Source organism: Quercus lobata, chromosome 4 (assembly GCF_001633185.2).
Source record: "Quercus lobata isolate SW786 chromosome 4, ValleyOak3.0 Primary Assembly, whole genome shotgun sequence".
In the NCBI taxonomy this organism is placed as follows: domain Eukaryota; kingdom Viridiplantae; phylum Streptophyta; class Magnoliopsida; order Fagales; family Fagaceae; genus Quercus; species Quercus lobata.
This window is the reverse complement of record NC_044907.1, coordinates 97216141-97234445: the sequence shown is the minus strand read 5'-3', so window position 1 is coordinate 97234445 and position 18305 is coordinate 97216141. Positions and strand designations below refer to the sequence as shown.

Sequence of the window (18305 nt, the reverse complement as noted above, 5' to 3'; positions counted from 1 at the left end):
TGGATGAACAAGATGACATTCACACAGCCTATGCAAAGTTGTATAAGGTCTTAGAAAAATCGAACCGGTTTAGGGTATGATTTCTCTTCTCCTAGTATTGCTTCTACTAGTTCTACTGTATTTGTTCCTCCTGCTAATAATGTTGAAATCTAGAACACTAATGTCAAAACTGATTTAGCTAGTGAGAACATAGACAAGGATAAATCTATCTTAGGAGCACCCCCTAAGCAGGATAAGAAAGAAGTTAAAAACCCTAAGACCAAGAAGGCTAATTCTCAAAAGCCTAAACAGAAGAAATAACATCTCTGTCATCATTGTGGAGCAGCCGATCATACTCGACCTAATTGCTATAAGTGGCTAGCCACTCAACAGAGCAACGGCATGATCACATCGGGAAACCAGAATCAGTTTCCATCCTCTTTTGCTCCTCTTGGAGATCTTCTCAAAGCCCTCATGTTCCTTTCAAACTTGAACGGTTTCAATTCTTCTCCCTCATCGCCGGATCAAGGGTTTTCTAAACCGAAAGGTTCTTCCAAGGTGTGGAAGGAAAAGGGCTCGAAGTGATTCTATCACTTTTTCTCTCTCTCCCCCTTCTTGTTTTTGTTTGCATTACTTGTGTGTTTTGCTTTACTATTTTGAGTCAGTCTAGTTTTTATGCTTTGCTTTGTTTAACATGTTTTTGTTTGTTTTCAGTTTTGTTTATTTTGTTTTTGATATAAAAAAAATTGAAAAATTAGAAAAATATAAAAACAGTATGTGTTTTGTGTACATTGGTACTTGTGTACCTTGGATGGTCATTGAAACAAATTTTTCTAAACTTTGTATTTTTTGTAGCTTAGACGAGCATCTCTATGCACAACTAAACAAATGAGCTTTATAGGTTGGTATAAGGTACTGAGATTCCTTTATTTATAACCGCTTGTTGTGATAATAGTGGATTCTCGGGAGTGATGACCTTAAAATTACTCGATGGGGTTTTTGATGTGCAGGTTTTCTTTATTTGTAAACAAATTACCATGTCAATTTATTTTCCGCTGCATACTTAGTTTAATTGGTGATCTGTTTGTGCTACCACGCTTTGCATATTGATTTGATTAATTAATTAACTTGGCTAATTAATCAATTAAATTCATCACAAGGGGTCAATACGTTTTTGGCCTATCAATAACAAAAGTAGCAAAGAATATTGCGTGTTGTGTGTGAAAAACATCGCAAGATTGCATAGGTGTCTACATGTTATGACGATTTGAGATATGAGTAAATCAATTTAACTCACACATGATCATAACTGCTTGATGGAGACTATCACCTTCGAGGTACATCCTATAACTCTCACATCTCCTAGAATACAAGCTTGCAATATTATATAAATCATTTTGTTTCTTTTGCTTTAATTTTTCTTTGCATATTTTTCTTTTATTAAGCATATCATGCATGAGTATATAAGAGAGAAAAAAGAAATACCCAATTATGTTAAGCTTTTTGACATTGCACTTTTGCTATGCCGAAGTATACCAATGTCATTTCATGATTGGTGGGCAACAATGGCGAGATGGTTATTTATACCTTTCTCTTAAGATTTTCTAGTCCTCGTCAAAAAAAGTGATACGAGTGTTAAGTATAAGAGATAACTTAATCTTACTCATCACAAAAAAGTGCCACAAAGCTCACTTGCTTAGTTGTTTATGGGGATGCTCATCTAAGCTACAAGAGATACAAAGTTTAGAAAACTTTATTTCAATGGCCATTCAAGGTACACAAGTACCAATGTACACAAAACACACACTATTTTTGTATTTTTCTAATTTTTTTTTTTTGAAAAAAAATAAAAATAAAAACTAAACGGCCAAAAAAAACAGACAAACAATATGAAAGCATGAAAGAAAGAAGCAGATGCATGAAAGCATGATTTCAAAAACAGATAAGAAATCGAGCAAAGGGAGTCCTACTTTAGATAGAAAGAATTAAGGCAGAAGACAACAAAAAAGACAATTAAATCTTAGGCTCCTTTATCACCCACACAATATGAGTCTTTGGCCATGAAGATGAAAAGGCACGTGTCCTAGTATGTCTACTAAAGGACATAGAAGAATTAAGATTCTCATGAAATTGAGTTAAAAAGCTCAAAACTTTTAATAACTCACCAAGAATAGGTACAGAGCCTTTAGACAAAGGATGAGACCTATTTAACACTTGCTTATGAGGAAACAACTTGAAACAATTAGGACGAGTGTGACTAGAAACACCACAATGGTGACAAACATAAGCAGTTTTAGAACTACTCGGCACCCTAGAAGGAGGTCTAACCTTAGAGGTTGACAGATACCTCAACTTAGGACAATTTGGCCTAATATGACCAACAATATGACAATGATGACAAATGGGAACAAATTCAGATTTTTCTTCATCCTAGGAGGAGTTTTAGACGTATGTTTAGAAACTTTAGCATTAACATCAGAATTTTTACCTTTGTCTATTCTAGCAATATTAGCCTTCAACTCTTCATTATTCCTTTTAAATGGGGGAATATAAAAATCTTTTTTTCTTTTGAGTTAGGCTCAACAACAAGTTTTGCACTAGTTAAATTTTCAACTTCAGTTTTAAATTCAACTAGTTGCTCTTCCAAACTCTTAATTTTGTCCACCTGAGATGAAATTTGATTTTTAAAATTCTCATTCAAATTATTGGCTTCATCCAATTTTGCAATCAAATCATCTTTTTCAAGTTTGACCTTTTTAAATTTAACTTTTAATTTTATAGAACATTCAAGAGATTTTATTAATTAATCAAATTAACATGCAATGTACGTGGCAACACAAACAAATCACCGACTAAAGTAAAATGCAGCAGAAAATAAAGTTGACAAGGTGATTTGTTTTCAAATGGGGAAAACTTCCAAGGCAAAAACCCCACTGGGCGATTTTAAGGTCACCACTCCCGAGAATTTATTAGTATCACAACAAGCGGTTACAAGTAAAGGAATCCTAATACTCTATATTAACCTACAGTTGAACCCTTACCCCAATACACAATTGGACTTATTCTGTAGTGACAATCTCTCCTTTTAATGCATGGCTTCCAGTACGTGGCTAACCAATTGATGCGCGGCTTACTCTTTTGCATGAATCCCAGTACGTGACTAACACCACAACAACCCTTTTCTTGATCTCTGTCTCGATAGCTTCGTGTTCACTCCTCACAAACCTCTCTCACTCACTCCAAACTTCTTCTTCAAGGTTTCTTCAAGCTTTTACAAGTTTTTCTTCACTTGCTAAGCTTCGTATCTCTCATTTTCATGCATTTTCATGTTTTTGAAACCTAGGTTTAGGGGTTTTGAAAAATTTTGGGGTTTTTCAAAATTGATGAGTTATTGGTGAAATTTTTGGGTTGGGATATGCTTAAGTGATCTTAAAACTCCATGCATTGCATCTCATGTGCATTATAACAGTATTGTCATGCATTTAGATGTGTGCAAATTGATTGTGTACTGGTAGGATTGGATTGGGCTGAGCCCATGATGCAATTTCTTTTGCATGTCACATGTTCATCCATTCCCCATGCATACATGCTTTATTTTCAATATACTTGCTATATTTGAAATGTGTTGGGATGTTTCTGATTGTCTCTTTCTCTCCCTTTCTTTTCTGTTTATGTTAGTCGTGTCTATGGCACCTAAGCGTAAGTCAGCTCCGTCCCGGAACCCTCTTCGTTCTGGGGCATTATCTTCATCTTCTAATCCTACTCCTTCTCATATTCGGTTCCGTGATAAGGATGCCTAAAAGGACTTCTCGAAGAACTTTTCTCGACGAGGTGTTCATTTGAAATGCCAAGTCATTTTAGCGGACTTCGCTGAAACTGACCTACCCAATGTCATTCACAATTGAGGTTGGGAGTTACTGTGTGACGTCCCAGTCACATGTCCATCCGTGCTGATTCAGGAGTTTTACTCCAACATGCATGGATTCGATTATTCAGTACCTTTCTTTCGTACTCACATTCGAGGTACGCGCATTGTTGTCACACCGCAGCCTGTTACGGATGTGCTTCGTGTTCCGAGGGTAGAGCATCCTGACTACCCCATATGTGAGTGTCTAAGGATTATGTCCAAAGACAAGATGATCTCTGCTTTCTGAGAGCGCCCTTCTAATTGGGGTGATCATCAGTTTACACCATGTAAGGCCTTTGCTAAAGGTCCTAGATTCATAAACATGGTGATGACTTTTGTTTTGCACCCACTCTCTCACTACAACTCTATCATAGAGCCTCGTGCTCGATTTTTTTTTTTTTTTTGTCTTTTCTTGAGCATCTTACTATTGATTTTCCTTCACATTTTATTCTTTCTCTTATAGATGTGTATAGGGATATGGCTACCCATGATAAGCTCATTTTCCTTTCGGTTATCACGTGGATTTTATGCCATTTTTCTGTTCCTTTTCCTTATTCCGACCATTTTTATGTCATGTGTGCCATAGACGCCGCTATCGTTAAACATAGCGAGGCGTAGTTTAGGTCATGGCAGTTGAATTCAGTAGCTCCTCCCTCCCATTCGGCTCCATATCGTTTTGCTCCATCCACATATGCTCCCTCCTCTTCTACAAGCGATGTGTCACTCGGAGACATCATGGCGTAACTGCAGCGCATGGATGCTCACCTTGATACACTCTCTATAGAATTGTATCAGGTGAACGTTCGTGTTGGCCCTATAGCACAATGGCAGGCGATCATGGCTTCTCCTCCACCTCCTTTAGTGGCTTTTGATTTTGAGGATGTGGATGATGATGATGGTGATGACGATGATGCTTCTGATGATGATGATGATGGAGATGCTAGCTCTATCGATGAGATGTCTACTTGACACCCTTACCCTTTGTCACTCGTGACAAAAAGGGGGAGTAGTTTTGGATATGAGAGTAGTCATTCTTAGGGAGAGAGGTAGTATAGGACATTTTTGTTAGGGGGAGTATTGATATTTTTTTTTGAGGGATGTAGTGATGATTACATGTATCTTTTTTTTTTTTTTTCTTTTTTTTCTATTTTAGATACATTTATTCTTGTACATGGGTCTTGTGACCATTATTGGCATACATTGTGCTTTTTTCTTTATATGATGATGTATGTTTCTTTCACCTACCCTTACATAGGTTGTTTCTTTTCTTTCTTTATACTTATGGTTCTTATTACTTATATGCAATCTATTATTTCTGTTTTACACAAAGATGCCTTGATGAGTTTTGCTTAAAGTGTTTCAAAAATACAGGTTGTCAAAGTCTACTTGCCATAAACTCTCTTCTTGCAAAGTTTTTCAAGAGTTTGTACTAGGATAGATTTTTTGGTATTCAACAAATGAATATGAGTTGAGTGATTTATGATTTCTCTCATATGTTCATTTGTTTGTTGTGGTTTTGTCACAAATTGCCAAAGGGGGAGATTGTTAGGACATATGTGATTCACTTCTTAGGAACATATGTCACTATTTTATGTAATTGACTAATCCTTTGACCAAACGCAATTTACTTGTAATTGGGTAGATCTAGGATGTGTCTAATACCTCAAGAAACTATGTTTCAAGATCAAGTGTTAAAACCATGAAAGCTCGACAGCTAGCTATCTATCGAGACCTGTAAAGCTTGATAGGCCAAAAACGAATTAACCCCTTGTAATGAATTAATTGATTAATTAGCCAAGTTTATTAATTAATCAAATTAACATGCAAAGCGCGTGGTAGCACAAAAAAATCACCAATAAACTAATTATGCAGCGGAAAATAAATAACACGGTGATTTGTTTACGAATGGGGAAAACCTAACGGCAAAAACCCCACTGGGTGATTTTCAAGTCACCACTCCCGAAACTCCATTATTATCACAACAAGTGGTTACAAGTAAAGGAATCTCAAGTTCCTTACCAACCTACAGTTGAACCCTTACCCCAATACCTAATTGGACTTGTTCTGTAGTGACAGTTTCCCTTTTTGATGCACGACTCCCAAGTACGTGACTAACCAATTATGCGGATCCCAGTACGCGACTTTAATCACCAACTAAGAAGGTTGTTAGCTGCAAAGTTCTTCAGTTCATCCACATGATGAAGATCAAGAAGATGCTTGGTCACAAAACTCTACGGTGCACATACACAACAACTTCTTCAAGAGAAACAGATGAACTAGGGCAACAACTTCGTTTCCGGTCACAATTTGCATGAATAGAGTTTGCTCAATGCTTATGCAACTTGTGAACTCTTTGACGGCCATTAAAACAATCCTTTTATATGTCTAGGGTTAGGAGAAAAGAAGGCCCAAAGACACATCTATGGATCCCAAGAAAAACATATCAGAAATTCTGCTTTTGTAAACCTCGACAGATAGAAGTTGTCGAGCATTTGTCAAGCTAGCTGTCAAGCCACGGGGCTGAAACAGCTTCTTAAACCTCGAGCTCGCTGTCGAGCTTTAGTAACTCTGCACTTTCAGCTTGTTTTCTTGGACAGACTTGAAGGCTTCAACACTTGATTTTGAAACATGGTTTCTTGAAGTATTTAGACACATCCTAAATCTGCCCAAATACAAGTAAAGTGAGTTTTGTCAAAGGATTAGACAATTACATAAAATATTGACATATGTTCCAAACAAGTGAATCACATATGCTTCGAGACATCTGTCGAGGTAGGTGTCGAGAAAAAGGTCGTCAACAGCTGCAGGTGTCGAGAAGGTGTCGAGGAACAAACCACCATATAAAGAATAGAAGCTCAATCGATCAACCTAGCTGTTGAGAAGCTATCGAGGAGACAGGAACTTTCACGATCAATCCACCATGTGTCGAGGAGGTGTCCAGATTGATAAGAAAAAATTTTGGAAGCTCGACAAATAGCCAGGTGTTAAGGAGGTGTCGAGCAAGCCTTTTTAAAAATAGTTTTTTCGAGAAGAGAAAAACACAGATATGAATGCAATCAAACATGCAACACAACCAATAATCCAAACACCATATAAACCTCTCAAAATCATCTCTCAACAGCAATTTTAAGCACATGGATCCCAAAAACACACACACACACAACAAGTCAAACCGATTTTATTTTTTCAAAAACAAGTCAAAACAGTTTAGTGAGCATGCATTAACACATGTAAAACCTTGTGATGGCCAAATCACATTGTACCTGCACATATATCAAGAGTAGTAAAGAATATTGCATATTGTGTGTGAAAAACATTGCAAGATTGCATAAGTGTATATATGTTATGACGATTTGAGATATGAGAAAATTACTTTAACTCACACACAATCATAACTGCTTAATGGGGACTGTCACCTTCAAGATACATCCTATAACTCTCACATCTCCTAGAATACACACTTGCAATCATATTTAAAGCATTTTTTATCTTTTTGCTTTTTTTTCTTTGCATATTTTTCTTTTAAGCAAATCATGCATAGGCATATAAGAGATAGAAAAGAAATACCCAATGATGGTAAGCATTTGACATTCCAATTTTGCGATGCTGAAGCACATAAATGTCATTGACACTGTACTTTTGTTATGCCGAAGCATACAGGTGTCATATTATGATTGGCGGACAACAGTGATGAGATAGTTATTTATGTCTTTCTCTTAGGATTTTTAAGTCCTTCATGTTAAACAGAGTGATATGAGTGTTAAGTACAAGAGATAACTTAATTGTACTCATCACAAATACAAGCCACAAAGCTCACTTGCTTAGTTATGCATAGAGATGCTCATCTAAGCTACAAGAGATACAAAGTTTAGAAAACTTTGTTTCAATGGCCATCTAAGGTACACAAGTACCAATGTACACAAAACACACACTGTTTTTGTATTTTTCTGATTTTTCATTTTTTTTTAATTTTTATATTAAAAAACAAAATAAATAAAATAGAAAACAAACAAAAACATGTTAAACAAATAAAAAGAAAGCATAAAACAAGATGCATATGCATGAAAGCATGATTCCAAAAAGAAATAAGAAATCAAGAAAGAAAGTCCAACTTTAGATAGAAAGAATTAAAGCAAAGGACAAACAGAAAGACAATTAAGTCTTAGGATCCTTTATCACCCATATAGCACGAGTCCTTGGCCGTGAAAATGAAAAGGCACGTGTCCTAGTATGACTACTAAAGGACATAGAGGAATTAGAATTCCCCTGAAATTGAGTCAAAAGCTCAAAACATTTAATAACTCACCAAGAATAGGTACAGAGCCTTTAGATAAAGGATGAGACTTATTTGACACTCACTTATGAGGAAACAACTTGAGATAATTAGGACGAGTTTGACCTGAAGCACCACAATGGTGACAAACATGAGTAGTTTAGAACTACTCAATTTCCTAGATGGAGATCTAACCTTAGAGGTTGACAACTTAGGACAATTTGGCCTAATATGACCAACAATATGACAATGATGACAAGTGGGGACAAATTTAGAAATTATATTCTTCCTACGAGGAGTTTTAGACATAGGTTTAAAAACTTCAGCGTTAACATCAGATATTTTACCTTTGTCTATCCTAGCAAAATTAGCCTTCAACTCTTCATTATTCCTTTTAAATGGAGAAATATAAAAATCTTTTTCTTTTGAGTTAGGCTCAACAACAAGTTTGACACTAGTTAATTTTTCAACTTCAATTTTAAATTCAACTAGTTGCTCTTCCAAACTTTTAATTTTGTCCACCTGAGATGAAATTCAATTTTTTAAATTCTCATTCAAATTATTGGCTTCATCCAATTTTGCAATCAAATCCTTTTTTTCAAGTTTGACCTTTTTAAATTTAGCTTTTAATTTTGTAGAACATTCAAGAGATTTCATACAAAAATTATAAAGCTTGCTGTAGGCATCTTGAATATTATCATTATCATTCAACATAAGATCATGCAAATCAAAACAACCAAGAGTTTCCATGACAACAAGGGTCAATGGATCACACAGTAAAGATTAAAACCTAATCAGAGTGTGGCTGCTCTGATACTACTTGATAGGCCAAAAACGAATTGACCCCTTGTGATGAATTAATTGATTAATTAGCCAAGTTTATTAATTAATCAAATTAACATGCAAAGCGCGTGGTAGCACAAACAAATTACCAATAAACTAATTATGCAGCGGAAAATAAATAACACAATGATTTGTTTACAAATGGGGAAAACCTAACGGCAAAAACCTCACCAGGTGATTTTCAGGTCACTACTCCCAAAACTCCACTATTATCACAACAAGTGGTTACAAGTAAAGGAATCCTAAGTACCTTACCAACCTACAGTTGAACCCTTACCCCAATACCCAATTTGACTTGTTCTGTAACGACAGTTTTCCCTTTCGATGCACGACTCCCAAGTATCTGACTAACCAATTGCGCAAATCCCAGTACGCGACTTCAATCACCAACTAAGAAGGTTGTTGGCTGCAAAGTTATTTAGTTCATCCATATGAAGATCAAGAATATGCTTGGTCAAAAAACCCTACGGTGCACATACACAGCAACTTCTTCAAGAGAAAGAGATGAACTAGGGCAAGAACTTCATCTCTGGTCACAATTTGCTTGAACAGAGTTTGCTCAATGCTATTGCAACTTGTGAACTCTTTGACGGCCCTTAAAACAATCATTTTATATGTCTAGGGTTAGGAGAAAAGAAGGCCCAAAGACACATCTACGGATCCCAAGAAAAACATATCAGAAATTCTGTTTTTGTAAACCTCGACAGGTAGAAGTTGTCGAGCATCTGTTGAGCTAGCTGTTGAGCCACAAGGCTGAAACAGCTTCTTAAACCTCGACACATGCTAGCTGTCGAGCTTTAGTAACTCTACACTTTCAGCTTGTTTTCTTGGACAGACTTGAAGGTTTCAACACTTGATCTTGAAACATGGTTTCTTGAAGTATTTAGACACATCCTAAATCTACCCAAATACAAGTAAAGTGTGTTTTGTCAAAAGATTAGCCAATTACATAAAATATTGACATATGTTCCTAACAAGTGAATCACATATTTCCTAACAAAGCTGTTGAAGCCATGGCTCGACAGCAACTTGACAGATAAGGTATCTGTCGAGGTTTATGAAAAACAAATTTTCAATTCTGTTTTGACTCCAATCCGTGATTATGTGTTTGGGCTTTCTTTTCTCACAACTCTAGACATATAAAAGGATTATTTTAAGGGCCTTCAAAGTATTCACAAGTTGCACAAGTGTTGAACAAAGTTTGTTCAAGCAAATCATAACCGGAGACAGAATTTGCCCTAGTTCATCATTCTTGTGAAGAAGTTGCTGTGTTTGTGCACTGTAGGGTTTTATGACCAAGCATCTTCTTGATCTTCATCGTTGGGATGAACTGAAGAACTTTGCAGCCAACAACCTTCTCTAGTTGATGATTGAAGTCACGTACTGGGATCCGCGCAATTGGTTAGTCACATACTGGGAGTCGTGCATAAAAAGGAGAAATTGTCACTACAGAACAAGTCCAATTGGGTATTGGGGTAAGGGTTCAACTGTAAGTTGGTATAAGGTACTGGGATTCCTTTACTTGTAACTGCTTGTTGTGATAATAGTGGAATTTCGGGAGTGGTGACCTTAAAATCACCCGATGGGATTTTTGCTGTGTAGGTTTCCCCCATTCGCAAACAAATCACCGTGTTAATTTATTTTTCGCTGCATACTTAGTTTATTGGTGATTTTTTTGTGCTACCACGCATTTTCATGTTATTTAACTTAATTAATTCACTTGACTAAATTAATTGGTTAATTTATCACAAGTGGTCAGTACATGTTTGGCCTATCAGTCAAAAAATCCTTGAGGAATAGGTTTAGAAAGAGAAGAGAGTGTTTGGGAGTTGAACGACCATGGACAGATCGAGAGAGATCGAGGAAATGAAGTCTAAATCGCATTTGAACCTATATATAGAACCTCAATAATTCTTGACAGATCAAGGTGTCGAAAGGTGTTGAAACAGGTGTCATGCTTCTAAAGCTTCAACAAATGCAGCTATCGAGAGGTGTCCACAGCAAAACAGGCTCGATGGATCGAGGAGCTATCGAGGAGATAGGAGATTTCTCGATCGATCCACCTAGCTATCGAGAGGTGTCGAGATTGAGATGAAAAACAACTGAAGAGCTCGATAGATAAGCCAGGTGTTGAGAGGTGTCGAGGAACTGTCGAGATTGCTTAAAAACAATTTTTCAAGAAGAGAAAAACACAGATATGAATGAAATCAAGCATGCAACTCAACCAAGGATCTAAATAGCATTTTGAACTCTCAAAAACATCTCTCAATCATAAAAATGTTAAGCACATAGATCCCAAAACATACACACACACACACTAAACAAGTCTAACCAATTTTTTTATTTCAAAAACAAGTCAAGATAGTTTAGTGAGCATACATTAACACATGTAAACCTTGTGATGGCCAAATCACATTGTACCTGCACATGTATCAAAAGTAGCAAAAACTATTGCATGTTGTGTATGAAAAATATCGCAAGATTGCATAAGTGTATACATGTTATGACGATTTGAGATATGAGAAAATCACTTTAACTCACACACAATCACAACTGTTTGATGGTGACTATCACATTCGAGGTACATCCTATAACTCTCACATCTCCTAGAATACACGCTTACAATCATATATAAAGCATTTTGATTTTTTGTTTTTTATTTTCTTTGCATATTATTCTTTTTAAGCAAATCATGCATGGGTATATAAGAGAGAGAAAAGAAATACTCAATGATGTTAAGAATTTGATATTCTAATTTTGCGATGCCGTAGCACACAAATGTCATTTCATGATTGGTGGGCAATAGTGGTGAGATGGTTATTTATGCCTTTCTCTTGGGATTTTCTAGTCCTTCCTGTCAAAAAGAGTGATACAAGTGTTAAGTATAAGAGATTACTTAATCTTACTCATCACAAACACGAGCCACAAAGCTCACTTGCTTAGTTGTGCATAGAGATGCTCATCTAAGCTACAAGAGATACAAAGTTTAGAAAACTTTGTTTCAATGGCCATCTAAGGTACACAAGTACCAATGTACACAAAACACACACTGTTTTTGTATTTTTCTGATTTTTCAATTTTTTATTTTTATTTTTATGTTAAAAACAAAACAAAGCAAAACTGAAAAAATAACCAAGCAAAAACATGTTAAACAAAACAAAGCATAAAAACTAGATTGACACAAAAAAATGGAAAGTAAAACACACAAGTAATGAAACAAAAACAAGAAGGGGAGAGAGAAAAAAAAAGTGATAGAATCACTTGGAGCCCTTTTCCTTCCACACCTTGGAAGAACATTTCCTTCTAGCAAAACCTTGATCCAACGGTGAGAGAGAAGAATTGAAACAGTTCAAGTTCGAAAGGAACATGAGGGCTTTGAGAAAATCTCCAAGAATAGCAAAAGAGGATGGAAACTGATTCTCATAAGGACGTGATACAAATTTGGTACCTTAACCTTGGATCAACAACAATTTGGCCCGTTTCTGAGAGCATCGCCATACAAATCATCAGGGAAGGACGTGATCTATGTCCCCAGTTACAAATTGTCAGGGATGAAGGTAGCTCTCATAATGTGGTTCACATTTAGTCAGGCACTACAACTCCGGCGGACATAGAACCAATAGTGGCGAAGAAAGGTGATGAGGAAAATCATACTGTGGAGGCAGTTATAGAAGTAATTGTGTAACGAAGTTTAGGGAAGGAGATAGAAACGGTTGGAGCCATAAATGATTTTGATTTCCTTTCCAAAAAGGATGAATTTGATATGGTCTTTAACCACTCTAGCTCAGCTAAGTCAACTGATATGGAATTAACGGGAGCAATATTAGTGGGGAATAGCATTGAAGTGTCCAACATAAATGCTAAGAGAATACATTCGATTAGGCTGTGGCATAAAACACTGGTTTTACACCAGCCAATAGAATCATGCCATGTCATCTTTTTATAACTTATCACTTAAATCCCTCTCCAAATAGAGAACGAATTAAGAAAACCCACAGCCCTCAGACAAAAGCTTCCTCCCTCTTCCATCTTTGCTTGCCCAAACCTCCACCACACCACACACCGAAGCTCACCGCCACAGAGTTCGCCGGAGCTGTGCGTGGTGCTTGGAAACATACCGGAGCCGCCATGAGCCACGATCCAAAGGTTTTTTTTTCTTGATTTTCCCTTTTCCCCAATTTGGATTTCGAATTATTGATGGGTTTTTCTGGTTTTATGGGTTTTTTTGGAGTCTCATGAATTATTTATGATTTTTTTTTCCTTCTATATTTTGGTATCTTAATGGGTTTTGATTAGATTCTTAAGTGTTAGGGTTCAACGTGTAAATGAATGTAGCTTAATACAATACAAGGACTCCAGTGAAATTTTTCTTATCTATAAAATACTCATTCTCTCATTGACAAAACATACATTCAAAATACACACCTCCTTCTTGATGAAGCAAAAAAAGTTACGGGGGAAATCTATCTCCAACATTGTAAAGGTGGCAGTGACTTTGGCCTTGCTGATGATACTTAACCGCAAGCCTCTTGAAGACGTAAGGCCTCTGTATGACATAAAATCAAAGCCTAAGTCACTCAATGTGTTAGTTTCACAAAATCGAGCACCAATTCCACCATTTGCGCCTAATCCACGCACCTACATACCTGAATCCGATGATGGAGGTTGTTCCTAATTAAAGATAATGGAGCTTTAGCTTTGGTCATATCATATTGCAAGTTTTTTGTCACGTTTGATTACAATAAATAAATTGCTATGTGGAATCTTTATTTTACCAATTGTTTGTTTTATGTTACAATTGCATTGTAGATTCAGAATCAATCGTAGAAAATGAAAAAAAAAAAAATTTGTTTTGCTGATACAGAAAATTGATAAAAATGAAGTGTAATTAGCTGATCTAATACCTAGGAGAGTATTATCTGCCAATGAAAATTTTGCAGGGAAAATTTTGACCATAGTTTCTATTATCTTCTAATGAATACCATGTGTATGTTTGCTCAAATATCTTTATGCTGTCCTATTTGATTATTTTTTTATGCAAATCATTATATCTTTATGCAGTCTTGTTTGTTGTGTATGGCTCTGCTATGACAGCTTAATGCTCAAGTCCATGGCATAAGGTGTAGGAGATGACTGTCATTTAACATAGATTATGCACAATTTTGCTTAACTAAATTGAATCTGATTTTTTTTTTTTGGGGGGGGGGGGGGGTGGTAGTTACCTAACCCAGTTTTAGATGATTCAAAAGAATGTTATTATTGTATGATAGGATTGTTGAATTGTTTCCTATATATATTTCTTTCAATTTTTCAATTTGTGTTTCCTTTTTTTTTTTTTTTAAACCTTGACTTAAAGTTTTGGATTTGCTTTTCTTGGGATCTTGTTCAATTAGGAATCCAACACTGAAAAGGTCTATATTTTTAGTCTCTATATTAGTTCAACCATGAAATCAATTTAATTGAATGAGAATCTTGTTTTTTCTTATAGGTGCCTTTCCAACAAGTTTACTTACTGTGGTTATTGAATTCTCCACTGTCAACTTTAGCCTCTGGGACACAGCTTGTATCATTTATTTGATAGCTATTATAATATTTTTAGTTCCAAATATAATTTACTCCTACTTCTAATGATAATTTTCTCCTACTTGTAATGTCAGTTTGCTCTCTATATGTACCAAAGTGCAAATAAGGACGTACTTGGAGCTGTTTTATGTAATAAAGTTTATTGAGTTGTTGAGTAGGTAGTTCAAATGTTCCCTGCCTTTTTTGTTCTTTTGTGGAATTAGTTTGAATTTCAAACAATCAAATTGGTTGTTTGGTTTTGTATTAAGTGGTTGGATTGAATCTTTACTTGTATCCTAAATTGAGTTGAAACGTTACCATTTTTTAATGATAATTGTAATATTAGCGTAAAATTTTCCAATTAAATTTTAATTTTGTAATAGAACAAGTTTGCCAAATTGGACAAGTTTAATATTGTAATAGCACAAATTTTAAATTTATTCTTAATTGTTACTTATGAATTTTTCTTCTCTCTTGTTTTTTTATAGGTCATATTGAAATATAAAATTACTTGAATTGAAAATATGAGTGCGAACAACAAAGAACCTGAAACAATCTCACTTTGTGATATGGTGGATGACTTAGTACATGATGAGTAAGAAATAAACTAAGATCAAAATAATGTAGACTTGTCATTGGATTATTCAAATAAACCTTTTGCATGCAATTGGCATTCAGAACCACACCTTGATATGGTATTTGAAAACTTAGAGGCTGCTCGTGCATATTATAATGCATATGCAAGGCGAAAGGGTTTTAGTATATGAGTAAATCATTCTCAAAAGAATAAAGATAAAATATTGGTTGGAACTGAATATGTTTGTTTGAAGGAAGGATTCTGTCGTTAATGTAATGAAGACAATGAAAGACAGGTCTAGAGCATGCAGAAACAAGAGTGGGATGCAAAACAATGATAGGTTTAAAGACAGTTGATGATACATGGATTGCATGTAAGTTTGTGGAGGGTCATAATCATGAGCTTCTTACCCCTAAGAGTACAAGTTTGCTTCGTGGGCATAGAGTGATAACAAGTGCCCAAAAGAATCTTATAGATACACTCAATGAGTCAGGTATAGCCCCAAGCAAGGTAATGTCTGTGTTAAGTAAAGAATCTGGTGGTGATTATAATGTTGGATGTATTCTAGTTGATATTCAAAATTATTTGGGTAGTAAAAGAAGAAAGTTGCTTCAAGATGGAGATGCCCAAGAAATGTACAAATATTTTATTGAGAGTCAATGTAAAAATCCAGGTTTTGTCTATGCAATTGAAGTTGATGAATATGGATGCATGGGTAATTGCTTTTTGGCAGATGCTAGGTCAAGAATGGCATACCAATATTTTGGAGATGTCGTTACCTTTGACGCTACATACCAAACAAATCGTTATAAAATGCCCTTTGTTCCTTTTATAGGGGTTAACCGCCATCATTAATCTGTGATGTTTGAATGTGCTTTGCTTGTCAATGAAATAGCAAAATCTTATACATGGTTGTTGAAGACTTGGCTTAATGCAATGCTTGGAAATCCTCCTTCACAATTATAACAGATGATGACAAGGCTATGGCTAAGGCAATTGTAGATGTATTGCCATATGCAACTCATAGATTGTGTATGTGGCATCTTTTACAGAAAGTTCCAAAACAATTGTCCCATGTATATAATAAATATCCATATTTTCAAGAAGAATTTTACCATTGCATCCATGATACAATCACTATTGAAGAGTTTAAGTTAGAATGGAGTAAGATTATGGAGAAATATGGATTGAGGGATAATGATTGGTTGGGAAATCTTTATATGCGGCGTGAAAGATAGGTTCCAGCTTACTTACGAAGCTCATTTTGTGCCGGGATGTCTACAACTTAAAGGAGTGAAAGCAGGAATAAATTTTTTAAAGATTATGTTCATTCAAGTACAATGATAAGTGATTTTGTATATCAATATGAGAAAGCCTTGAATGCACGTTATCTTAAAGAGAAAGAACAAGATGTAAGGACAAAAAATTCAGTGCCAATTTTGAAAACATGTTATAAGTTGGAAGCAAAGGCAGCAAAAGTTTATATGAGAAAGATGTTTATGAAATTTCAAGAAGAGTTATTTTGTAGTAAAAAATATAAGGCATCCAAATATCGTGAAGGAGTGAAGAAGATATACAAGGTGGTAGCTCGTGGGAAAGAAAGTCCATTTTATGAAGTGTGTCTTGATATTGTTGAGACAAAAGTTATTTGTAAATGCCATATGTTTGAGTTTGTTGGAACTATTTGTAGGCATATCCTTGCTGTTTTTGTAAAGAAATCTCTTGTGCACTTTCTTCCATCACATTATATTTTAGAAAGATGGACAATTAATGCCAAGAAGCACATTGTACATGACATATCTAGTGATGTCGTACAGGCGGAGCCTCAAGTTTCTTCTACCATGATGAGAAATAGTTTGATGCTTAAATTTTTGGAAGTTGCAGAGGAAGGGTCACAATCAGAGAAGCAATACAAGCATCTTGGTCAAACTTTACAAAAAGTTCATGAGAAGCTTCTAGCCATGCAAGATGTTTATAATGTTGATGAATTAGGAAGTCCTAATAATACTACATTAAACAATCAAGTATTATCAAATCTTCCAATTACTTTGCAAGACCCTCCAAATGTTCCATCAAAGGGAAGGCCAAAAGCTTTGAGACAAAAGCATCCAAAAGAAAAACAATTGATGAAGAAGAGAAAATGTAGCATTTGCAAAGAAACGGCCCATGTGAGAACCAATTGTCCAACACATAAACATTCTTGGTAATTACATGACCTTATTGAGTTGTAGTATTAATTTAGCATTTAAATTTTTGGTTTATAAAATTACTTCTTCTAGGGATGTTGCAAATACAAGCTTGACACCACATTGGGAGTCAGTGCATCAACAAAGTCAAACTAAGGTTATTTAATTACAATATATTCCGTTTCAAGATAATACATACCTTTGCTGATATTTTCAAAAATAAACCTTTACTTTTTTAAATTAGGAGTCTTCGATGGCAAGGTTGAACCCATTAGTCATACAAAATACATTGTGCTCCACAAGTTTTGTACAAGTATATGATATATTTGATATTTTTACTTAGTATAAATTGTTCTGTAATAGATGTTTTTGTTATTTATTCATCTTTTTTTTTATTTATCAATCATCTTTAGGACTCTTTGCCAACTGTGACATATCATTTTACATCATCATCTACTATGTATATGCATCCCAACCAGTCATCTACTATGCATATGCGTCTAATTAGAATATATTGAATTTTTTTTAACCGTGTTCATTCTAATTTTATTTTTTGTATTTTGTTGTACATTCTTTTATGTAGGATCTATTACAACAATTCCAAGAAAGTTGATTTACAAACAAGTTTTGTGTCCAAGAGAATGGATTGGGAAGCAAATATTTTTTTGGTTATATAATGTTTCAATTGTGGTGGATAGACATAGAACCATCTTCTTTTTTGTATTCCCAACGTAAGGTCCTCTTTTTTGTATATTGAACTATGACAGGTTTTATTCTAGATGAATGTATTCTCAATTAGAAATTTCCCAAAAGAATTGTGACAAATTTTATTTCAAGATGTATGGTCAATCATATGATCTTTTATGAATTGAATTGTGACAGGTTTTATTTCAGGTGAATGTATTCTCAATTAGAGAACTCTTATAAAAAAAATTGTGATAGGTTTTATTTCAGGCAAATGAATTCTCAATTAGAAAC

The 18305-nt window shown here is 35.1% G+C and overlaps 1 protein-coding gene across 1 annotated transcript; it reads left to right on the top strand.

Moving 5' to 3' along the window:
• The first annotated feature begins 16481 nt into the window (after positions 1-16481).
• LOC115986267 (protein FAR1-RELATED SEQUENCE 5-like) lies at positions 16482-17483 on the top strand. The gene is made up of 2 exons (XM_031109112.1): positions 16482-17309; positions 17421-17483. Exons 1-2 carry the CDS (start codon positions 16482-16484, stop codon positions 17481-17483), a joined length of 891 nt encoding a protein of 296 aa, XP_030964972.1.
• Positions 17484-18305: the final 822 nt, after the last annotated feature.